Raw genomic sequence first — 12,164 nt, 5'->3', positions numbered from 1 at the left:
CTTGGAAACTCTGCATCATTCCCCTGCATGTCTATATGTCTGTCTGTTGTGTTTTTTATTTAATAGGGTCCGATCCAGCCCCAACATAATATTTACAGAAATTACCATCGCCAGCAGACTGTGTGTGGGCCTTGGGCCTTGTGTGTGGGCCTTGGGCCTTGTGTGTGGGCCTTGGGCCTTGTGTGTGGGCCTTGGGCCTTGTGTGTGGACCTTGGGCCCTGGGCCTTGGGCCTTGTGTGTGGGCCTTGGGCCTTGTGTGTGGGCCTTGGGCCCTGGGCCTTGGGCCTTGTGTGTGGGCCTTGGGCCCTGGGCTTGTCTGGCTCGGGCCCTTGTCTGGCCTTAGGCCCTGGGCCTTGTCTGGCTCTGGAAGATATCTAGGGCCTTGTCTGGCTCTGGAAGATATCTAGGTGATATCTAGGTGATATCCAATCAGTATCCAATCAGTAAACATCATTTCCCTTGATGCCCCAGCAGTGTGACAACGTTCTGAACCCACCTCCTGAGTTGAGAAAGCGCTTGCCGCTGCGGACAGAGGGGTATTTCTCCTGTAGGCGTTTATCAGGCCAGATCAGACCATCGGCGGCAAACAGAACCTTGTGATTGGCTTCCTGGAACTTCCTGAGGATTTCTTCAGGTCCCCCGGCAAAGATAAGATCATAACTGGAGAGAGGGGGGAAAGAGGAGAGAGAGAGAGAGAGATTGAGGGGGGAGAAAGAGAGGGAGGGGGGAGACAGAGAGCCAGAGATATAGAGGCGAGAGAGTGACAGAGAGGGGGGAGAGAGAGGGGGGGGTGAAAGGGAGGGAAGGGGAGAGAGAGAGAGAGAGAGAGAGAGAGAGAGAGAGAGAGAGAGAGAGAGAGAGAGAGATAGAGAGAGAGAAAGAGAGAAAGAGAGAGAGAGAAAATGTTCAGACATTTTCTGACTTGTTTTATACCCTATTTTGACAGCGTTTCCCAAACTCGGTCCCAGGGACCCCAAGGGGCACTACACAGCTGATTCAAATAATAAACTAATCATCAAACTTAGATTATTTGAATCAGCTGTGTAGTGTAGTGCTAGGGCAAAAAACAAAATGTTCAGCCCTTGGAGTCTACAGGACCGAGTTTGGAAAACCAGCTCCTCCTAAACTCATCTTATCTATTCAACTGTCGGCCACTCCTAGCAACTAGAAATCTAGATGTAAAAATCCAACATTCTTCAAGCAAACATCACATTCGAAGGAATTTAGGAAATCATTTAGTCTGAGAAGAATGCACACACACACACACACACACACACACACACACACACACACACACACACACACACACACACACACACACACACACACACACACACACACACACACACACACACACACACACACACACACACAGGCTACAGATAAACAGCAAACTAACACCAACACAAATCATATTAACACGCCAGATGCATCAATCCTCATAACCAGTCAACCATGAGTGTCATGGGGAGATGGTCATCATGTTATCAGTGCAAAATGGCGGAATGGTACCGGAAGAAATGGTGGAATGGCACCGGGAGAAATGGCAGCAGTTGTACGGGCGTCTAACAAATTGTGCTGCTATGTGGGGGTTTTTCACGTTATTTGTAACTTATTTTGTACATAATGTTTCTGCAACCGTATCTTACGGCATATTTGTAAACAACAGCTCTGGTAAGAAGGGTGGGGGGGGGGTGGCGGGGGTCTGTGCATATTAGTAAACAACAGCTGGTTCACAAGATCTAAGGAAGTGTCTAGATTTTGCTCGCCTGAAGTAGAGTATCTCATGATAAGCTGTAGACCACACTATTTTGAAGAGAGTTCATGTTTCTATTTTTTTCGTGGCTGTTTATTTACCACCACAGACGGACACTGGCACTAAGACCGCACTCAGTCAGCTGTATAAGGAAATAAGCAAACAGGAAACCGCTCACCCAGAAGTGGCGCTCCTAGTGGCCTGAGACTTTAATGCAGGGAAACTTAAATCAGTTATACCTCATTTCTATCAACATGTTAAATGCGCAACCGGAGGGAAAAAATTATAGATCACTTGTACTCCACACACAGAGACGAGTACAAAGCTCTCCCTCACCCTCCATTTGGTAAATCTGACCATAATTATATCCTCCTGATTCCTGTTTACAAGCAAAAATTAAAGCAGGAAGCACCAGTCTATAAAAAAGTGGTCAGATGAAGCAGATGCTAAACTACAGGACTGTTTCGCTATCACAGACTGGAACATGTTCCGGGATTCTTCCGATGGCATTGAGGAGTACACCTCATCAGTCACTGGCTTTATCAATAAGTGCATCAAGGATGTCGTCCCCACAGTGAATGTACGTACATACCCCAACCAGAAGCCATGGATTACAGGCAACATTCGCACTGAGCTAAAGGGTAGAGCTACCGCTTTAAGGTGCGGGACTCTAACCCGGAAGCTTACAAGAAATCCTGCTATGCCCTCCGACAAACCATCAAACAGGCAAAGTGTCAATACAGGGCTAAGATTGAATCATACTACACCAGCTACGACGCTCGTCTTATGTGGCAGGGCTTGCAAACTATTACAGACTAAAAAGGGAAGCACAGCCGTAAGCAGCCCAGTGACACAAGCCGACCAGACAAGCTAAATCACGTCTATGCTCGCTTCGAGGCAAATAACACTGAGGCATGCATAAGAGCATCAGCTGTTCCGGTGTGAACACTCTCTCCGTAGCCGACATGAGTAACACCTTTAAACAGATCAACATTCCCAAGGCTACGGGGCCAAACGGACTACCAGGACGTGTGCCCGGGGCATGTGCTGACCAACTGGCAGGTGTCTTCACTGACATTTTCAACATATCCCTGATTAAGTCTGTAATAACAACATGTGTCAAGAAGACCACCATGGTCCCTGTGACCAAGAACACTGAGGCAGCCTGCCTAAATGACTACCGACCAGTAGCACTCACGTCTGTAGCCATCAAGTGCTTTGAAAGGCTGGTAATGGCTCACATCAAAACCATTATCCCAGAAACCCTAGACCCACTCCAATTTGCATTCCACCCAAACTTATCCACAGATGATGCACTCTCTATTGCACTCCACACTGCCCTTTCCCACCTGGACAAAAGGAACACATACGTGAGAATGCTATTCATTGACTACAGCTCAGTGTTCAACGCCATAGTGCCCTCAAAGCTCATCAATAAGCTAAGGATCCTGGGACTAAACACCTCAGGACTGCAACTGGATCCTGGACTTCCTGTCGGGCCGCACTTAGGTGATGAGGGTAGGTAGCAACACATTCACCATGCTGATCCTCAACACTGGAGCCCCTCAGGGGTGCGTGCTCAGTCCCCTCCTGTACACCCTGTTCATCCATGACTGCGTGGCCAAGCACAACTCCAACACCATCATTAAGTTTGCAGACAACACAACAGTGGTAGGCCTGATCACCAACAACGAGACAGCATATAGGGAGGAGGTCAGAGACCCGGACAGGTGGTGCCAGAATAACAACCTATCCCTCAACGTAACCAAGACTAAGTTGTGGACTACAGGAAAAAGAAGACCGAGCACGCCCACATTTTCACCGACGGGGCTGTAGTCGAGCAGGTTGAGAGCTTCAAGTTCCTTGGTGTCCACATCACCAACAAACTAGAATTGTACAAACACACCAAGACAGTTGTGAAGAGGGCACGAGATGGGTCCTGAGATCCTCAAAAAAGTTTTACAGCTGCAACATCGAGAACATCCTAACCAGTTGCATCACTGCCTGGTATGGCAACTGCTCGGCCTCCGACCGCAAGGCACTACAGAGGGTAGTGCGTAAGGCCCAGTACATCACTGCCTGCCATCCAGGACCTCTACACCAGGCGGTGTCAGAGGATGGCCCTAAAAATGGTCAGTCATAGATTGTTCTCTCTACTACCGCATGGCAAGCGGTACCGGAGTGCCAAGTCTAGGACAAAAAGACTTCACAACAGTTTTTACCCCCAAGCCATAAGACTCCTGAACAGGTAACCAAATGGTTACCTGGACTATTTGCATTTTGTGTGTGTCCCTCCACCACCCCCCCAACCTCTCTTTTACAGTGCTGTTACTCTCTGTTTATCTATATGCATAGTCACTTTAACTATACATTCATGTACATACTACCTCAGTTGGCCCGACCATCCAGTGCTCCCGCACATTGGCTAACCGGGCTATCTGCATTGTGTCCCACCCACCAACCCAACCCCTCTTTTACAATACTGCAATTCTCTGTTCATCATATATGCATAGTCACTCTAAAAATGGTCAGTCATAGATTGTTCTCTCTACTACCGCATGGCAAGCGGTACCGGAGTGCCAAGTCTAGGACAAAAAGACTTCACAACAGTTTTTACCCCCAAGCCATAAGACTCCTGAACAGGTAACCAAATGGTTACCTGGACTATTTGCATTTTGTGTGTGTCCCTCCACCACCCCCCCAACCTCTCTTTTACAGTGCTGTTACTCTCTGTTTATCTATATGCATAGTCACTTTAACTATACATTCATGTACATACTACCTCAGTTGGCCCGACCATCCAGTGCTCCCGCACATTGGCTAACCGGGCTATCTGCATTGTGTCCCACCCACCAACCCAACCCCTCTTTTACAATACTGCAATTCTCTGTTCATCATATATGCATAGTCACTTTAACCATTTCTACATGTACATACTACCTCAATTTAGCCTGACTAACTGGTGCCTGTATAAAGCCTCGCTACTGTATATAGCATCGCTACTGTATATAGCCTCTCTACTGTATATAGCATCGCTACTGTTATAGCCTCTCTACTGTATATAGCCTCTCTACTGTATATAGCCTCTCTACTGTATATAGCCTCTCTACTGTATATAGCCTCGCTACTGTATATAGCATCGCTACTGTATATAGCCTCTCTACTGTATATAGCCTCTCTATAGCCTCTCTACTGTATATAGCCTCTCTACTGTATATAGCCTCTCTACTGTATATACCCTCTCTACTGTATATAGCCTCTCTACTGTATATAGCCTCTCTACTGTATATAGCCTCTCTACTGTATATAGCATCACTACTGTTATAGCCTCACAACTGTTATTTTTCACTGTCTTTTTACTGTTGTTTTGTTTCTTTACGTATCTATTGTTCACCTAATACCCATTTTTTTTGTTTGATTTGTGATATTAACACACCAGATGTACAGTAGAAGAAGGACAATATCCCTAGTACTTTGTCCCATTCCTTCCTATCTGAGCCTGGCAGGACTTCCGCAGGTGTTAAAGGCTGTAATACATTATAGGTCCTATTACCATCCCTCTGATAGAACACTCTGGTCCTATTACCATCCCTCTGATAGAACACCACTGGTCCTATTACCATCCCTCTGATAGAACACCACTGGTCCTATTACCATCCCTCTGATAGAACACCACTGGTCCTATTACCATCTCTCTGATAGAACACCACTGGTCCTATTACCATCCCTCTGATAGAACACCACTGGTCCTATTACCATCTCTCTGATAGAACACCACTGGTCCTATTACCATCTCTCTGATATAACACCACTGGTCCTATTACCATCTCTCTGATAGAACACCACTGGTCCTATTACCATCCCTCTGATAGAACACCACTGGTCCTATTACCATCTCTCTGATATAACACCACTGGTCCTATTACCATCTCTCTGATAGAACACCACTGGTCCTATTACCATCCCTCTGATAGAACACCACTGGTCCTATTACCATCCCTCTGATAGAACACCACTGGTCCTATTACCATCTCTCTGATAGAACACCACTGGTCCTATTAACATCTCTCTGATAGAACACCACTGGTCCCATTACCATCCCTCTGATAGAACACCACTGGTCTTATTACCATATCTCTGATAGAACACCACTGGTCCTATTACCATCCCTCTGATAGAACACCACTGGTCCTATTACCATCTCTCTGATAGAACACCACTGGTCCTATTACCATCTCTCTGATAGAACACCACTGGTCCTATTACCATCTCTCTGATAGAACACCACTGGTCCTATTACCATCCCTCTGATAGAACACCACTGGTCCTATTACCATCTCTCTGATAGAACACCACTGGTCCTATTACCATCCCTCTGATAGAACACCACTGGTCCTATTACCATCTCTCTGATAGAACACCACTGGTCCTATTACCATCCCTCTGATAGAACACCACTGGTCCTATTACCATCTCTCTGATAGAACACCACTGGTCCTATTACCATCCCTCTGATAGAACACCACTGGTCCTATTACCATCTCTCTGATAGAACACCACTGGTCCTATTACCATCTCTCTGATAGAACACCACTGGTCCTATTACCATCTCTCTGATAGAACACCACTGGTCCTATTACCATCCCTCTGATAGAACACCACTGGTCCTATTACCATCCCTCTGATAGAACACCACTGGTCCTATTACCATCTCTCTGATAGAACACCACTGGTCCTATTAACATCTCTCTGATAGAACACCACTGGTCCCATTACCATCCCTCTGATAGAACACCACTGGTCTTATTACCATATCTCTGATAGAACACCACTGGTCCTATTACCATCCCTCTGATAGAACACCACTGGTCCTATTACCATCTCTCTGATAGAACACCACTGGTCCTATTACCATCTCTCTGATAGAACACCACTGGTCCTATTACCATCTCTCTGATAGAACACCACTGGTCCTATTACCATCCCTCTGATAGAACACCACTGGTCCTATTACCATCTCTCTGATAGAACACCACTGGTCCTATTACCATCCCTCTGATAGAACACCACTGGTCCTATTACCATCTCTCTGATAGAACACCACTGGTCCTATTACCATCCCTCTGATAGAACACCACTGGTCCTATTACCATCTCTCTGATATAACACCACTGGTCCTATTACCATCTCTCTGATAGAACACCACTGGTCCTATTACCATCTCTCTGATAGAACACCACTGGTCCTATTACCATCTCTCTGATTGAACACCACTGGTGCTATTACCATCCCTCTGATAGAACACCACTGGTCCTATTACCATCTCTCTGATAGAACACCACTGGTCCTATTACCATCTCTCTGATAGAACACCACTGGTCCTATTACCATCCCTCTGGTAGAATGGATTGGTTGATGGATTGGTTGAGGTGTTCAAGGCATCAGAGCGACAAGCCTCCTCACTGCTGATTGGTCAGTTCAGGGGAGCGAGATCCTTATTTTTTCAATTCAAGGACTTTATTGTCATAGGAAACATATGTTAACATTGCCAAAGCAATGCTTCTGGGCTGATGGTTGTTGCAGAGGGGGAGTGGGAGTTGCGTAACCTTGGGTCTTTTATGGCCCTGACTCTGGAAGGTTGTCAGCTTGTGAAATGATGAGACAGGGCCACCTGTTAGACATTCTCATAATAATGCTATAAACATACTTTTATGTAAAGACAGTTTTTTTTTTACTATTCAGGGATCTAATCTCAAACACTCATGAAAACTGCTGTATGGCTGACCAAATGATTGTCTACACAAAATAATGAGTTATATAAGTTATATGAATGAAATTAAAGCTTTTTAAAAAAGGTGACATTTGGAAGGTTTTGGGACAACAGGGGATGCCTAAGCCTTGTTATGGATACAAGACTATAAAGATTGGTATATGACATCGGGGATGCCTAAGCCTTGTTATGGAGACAAGACTATAAAGATTGGTATACGACATCGGGGATGCCTAAGCCTTGTTATGGATACAAGACTATAAAGATTGGTATATGACATCGGGGATGCCTATGCCTTGTTATGGATACAAGACTATAAAGATTGGTATATGACATTGGGGATGCCTAAGCCTTGTTATGGAGACAAGACTATAAAGATTGGTATATGACATCGGGGATGCCTAAGCCTTGTTATGGATACAAGACTATAAAGATTGGTATATGACATCGGGGATGCCTAAGCCTTGTTATGGAGACAAGACTATAAAGATTGGTATACGACATCGGGGATGCCTAAGCCTTGTTATGGAGACAAGACTATAAAGATTGGTATATGACATCGGGGATGCCTAAGCCTTGTTATGGATACAAGACTATAAAGATTGGTATATGACATCGGGGATGCCTAAGCCTTGTTATGGATACGAGACTATAAAGATTGGTATATGACATCGGGGATGCCTAAGCCTTGTTATGGATACAAGACTATAAAGATTGGTATATGACATCGGGGATGCCTAAGCCTTGTTATGGATACAAGACTATAAAGATTGGTATATGACATCGGGGATGCCTAAGCCTTGTTATGGATACAAGACTATAAAGATTGGTATATGACATCGGGGATGCCTAAGCCTTGTTATGGATACAAGACTATAAAGATTGGTATATGACATCGGGGATGCCTAAGCCTTGTTATGGATACAAGACTATAAAGATTGGTATACGACATCGGTGATGCCTAAGCCTTGTTATGGATACGAGACTATAAAGATTGGTATATGACATCGGGGATGCCTAAGCCTTGTTATGGATACGAGACTATAAAGATTGGTATATGACATCGGGGATGCCTAAGCCTTGTTATGGATACGAGACTATAAAGATTGGTATATGACATCGGGGATGCCTAAGCCTTGTTATGGATACGAGACTATAAAGATTGGTATATGACATCGGGGATGCCTAAGCCTTGTTATGGATACGAGACTATAAAGACTGGTATACGACATCGGGGTATACTTCTGTTTCAAAAAAACACTCTGATTTAACTGCAGTCAATTAAAAGACTTCAAATCCAATATTATTCACATACGCTGAATAGAACAGGTGTTGTAGACCTTACAGTGAAATGTTTACTTACGAGCCCCTAACCAACAACGCAGTTTTAAAAAATACGGACAAGAATAAGAAATAAAAGTAACAAGTAATTAAAGAGCAGCAGTAAAATAACAATAGCGAGACTATAGGGGGGTACCGGTACAGAGTCAATATGTGGGGGGGGGCACCGGTTAGTTGAGGTAATATGTACATGGATAGATGAAGTGACTATGCATAGATGACAACAGAGAGTAGCAGCGTTGTAAAAGAGGGGGGGGGGGGGGGGGGGCAATGCAAATAGTCTGGGTAGCCAATTGGTTAGATGTTCAGGAGTCTTATGGCTTGGGGGCCGTTCGCACTACCCTCTGTAATGCCTTGCGGTCAGAGGCCGAGTAGTGCCAAATCTTTTCAGTCTCCTGAGGGGGAATGGGTTTTGTTATGCCCTCTTCATGACTATATTGGTGTGCTTGGACCATGATAGTTTGTTGGTGATGTGAACACTAAGGAACTTGAAGCTCTCAACCTGCTCCACTACAGCCCCGTCGATGAGAATGGGGGTGTGCTCGGTCCTCCTTTTCCTGTGGTCCACAATCATCTCCTTAGTCTTGATCACATTGAGGGAGAGGTTGTTGTCCTGGCACCACACTACTAGGTCTCTGGCCTCCTCCCTATAGGCTGTCTCATCGTTGTCGGTGATCAGGCCTACCACTGTTGTCTCTTTGGCAAACTTGATGAAGGTGTGGGTGTCGTGCCTGGCTATGCAAGTCATGAGTGAACAGGGAGTACAGGAGGGGACTGCGCACGCACGCCTGAGGGGCCCCTGTGTTGAGGATCAGCATGGCAGATGTGTTGTTACCTACCCTTACCACCTGGGGGCGGCCCGTCAGGAAGTCTAGGATCCAGTTGCAGAGGGAGGTGTTTATTCCCAGGGTCCTTAGCTTAGTGATGAGCTTTGAGGGCACTATGGTGAAGAACGCTGAGCTGTAGTCAATGAATAGCATTCTCATATAGGGGTTCCTTTTGTCCATGTGAGAAAGGGCAGTGTGGAGTGCAAAAGAGATTGCATCATCTAAGGATATTTTGGGGCGGTATGCAAATTGGAGTGGGTCTAGGGTTTCTGTGATAATGGTGTTGTTGTAAGCCATGACCAGCCTTTCAAAGCACTTCATGGCTACAGACGTGAGTGCTACGGGTCGGTAGTCATTTAGGCAGGTTACCTTAGTGTTCTTGGGCACAAGCACTATGGTGGTCTGCTTAAAACATGTTGGTACTACAGACTCGGAAAGGGAGAGGTTGAAAATATCAGTGAAGACACCTGCCAGTTGGTCAGACAATGCTCGCAGTACACATCCTGGTAATTGTGAATGTTGACCTGATTAAAGGTCTTACTCACATCGGCTACGGAGAGCGTGATCACACAGTCTTCCGGAACAGCTGGTGCTCTGATGCATGTTATTTGCCTCGAAGCAAGCAGAGAAGTAGTTTAGCTCGTCTGGTAGGCTCGTGTCACTGGGCAGCTCGCGGCTGTGCTTCCCTTTGTAGTCTGTAATGGTTTGCAAGCCCTGCCACATCCGACGAGTGTCAGAGGCGATGTAGTACGATTCGATCTTAGTCCTGTATTGACGCTTTGCCTGATTGATGGTTCATCGGAGGGCATAGTGGGATAATTTTGTTAGGTTTGATAAACAAAATTATCCAAAACACAAAGGGTTTGTGTGGAAGATAATCTTTATATAAAGAGTGACTGTGGCTATAGAAGGGGTGAATCTTTAAAAATAGTTTAATGACTATAACTCTGAGATGTTTATACGCACCTTATAACGTCCAAGGAAAACCCCAAACAGAACTCCCTCATGTAATGTTATGTTGTTGAAAATGGCTTTAGCACTGTGCCCTTTTAACAAAATATCAGGAAATAGCAATACTACAGTAGCCAGCCAGTAGCCCTAACCTTAACCCTACTGGTCAGCCATACAGCAGCCAGCCAGTAGCCCTAACCTTAACCCTACTGGTCAGCCATACAGCAGCCAGCCAGTAGCCCTAACCTTAGCCCTACTGGTCAGCCATACAGCAGCCAGCCAGTAGCCCTAACCCTACTGGTCAGCCAGCCAGTAGCCCTAACCCTATTGGTCAGCCATACAGCAGCCAGCCAGTAGCCCTAACCTTAGCCCTACTGGTCAGCCATACAGCAGCCAGCCAGTAGCCCTAACCTTATCCCTACTGGTCAGCCATACAGCAGCCAGCCAGTAGCCCTAACCTTAGCCCCTAACCCTTGCCTTACTGATCAGCCAAACAGTCATAATGTGGAGGTAAGTGAATCTTCACACTATTGGCTGATTGCAAGAGGGCTGAGGGTTCGTTTGGTTAATTACAGGACTGGTTAGTATTTGTTTGGCTAACTGCAGGAGGGTTTAGGGTTTGTTTGGCTAATCGCAGGAGGAGATTGTTTAAGGGACATCTGTGTCCAATATGGAGAAACTGGAAGCTGTAACCTCTCCCTGATCCCACAGCCTTATTGGTCAGATTCCAGTACAACACATCTTCCAGGAAAACAAGGTACTGAATGCTGTTTTAGCTAGAAGGTAACTAGTGCATTTTCATAGTAGACATTTGGCCCATTTCAATCTCAAAGCAATAACTTGGTAATTATTACATAACTAGGAACTTGATTCCTGTATTCTCTGTGCTGTGCAGTACCACGATATCCTATCCTGGTAACATCCCCACATGTCAACAGACAGTACTACCCCAGTACTACCCAAGGCCATCCTACCTGTCTATAGACAGTACTACCCCAGTACTACCCCAGGCCATCCTACCGGTCTATTGACAGTACTACCCCAGTACTACCCCAGTACTACCCCAGGCCATCCTACCTGTCTATAGACAGTACTACCCCAGTACTACCCCAGGCCATCCTACCTGTCTATAGACAGTACTACCCCAGTACTACCCCAGGCCATCCTACCTGTCTATAGACAGTACTATCCCAGTACTACCCCAGGCCATCCTACCGGTCTATTGACAGTACTACCCCAGTACTACCCCAGGCCATCCTACCTGTCTACAGACAGTACTACCCCAGTACTTCCCCAGTACTACCCCAGGCCATCCCACCTGTCTATAGACAGCACCACCCCAGTACTACCCCAGGCCATCCCACCTGTCTATAGACAGCACTACCCCAGTACTACCCAAGGTCAACCTACCTGTCTACAGACAGTACCCCCAGGTCAACCTACCTGTCTACAGACAGTACCCCCAGGTCAACCTACCTGTCTACAGACAGTACCCCCAGGTCAACCTACCTGTCTACAG

At 46.0% G+C, this 12,164-nt stretch overlaps 1 protein-coding gene across 2 annotated transcripts in view; it reads right to left on the bottom strand.

The window, feature by feature from the left end:
- Positions 1-12,164, bottom strand: part of LOC139366653 (procollagen-lysine,2-oxoglutarate 5-dioxygenase 2-like) — a 120,809-nt gene that overhangs the window by 57,713 nt on the left and 50,932 nt on the right. For both annotated transcript variants that reach the window (XM_071104329.1, XM_071104330.1), the window contains exon 4: positions 497-660. In XM_071104329.1, coding sequence (XP_070960430.1) covers positions 497-660 — 164 coding nt within the window. The remainder of the gene's footprint in view (positions 1-496; positions 661-12,164) is intronic.

This window comes from Oncorhynchus clarkii, chromosome 15 (genome assembly GCF_045791955.1).
Source record: "Oncorhynchus clarkii lewisi isolate Uvic-CL-2024 chromosome 15, UVic_Ocla_1.0, whole genome shotgun sequence".
Lineage (NCBI taxonomy): Eukaryota > Metazoa > Chordata > Actinopteri > Salmoniformes > Salmonidae > Oncorhynchus > Oncorhynchus clarkii.
Note: the sequence above shows the minus strand (reverse complement) of the source record. Positions and strands in the feature narration are given on the sequence as shown.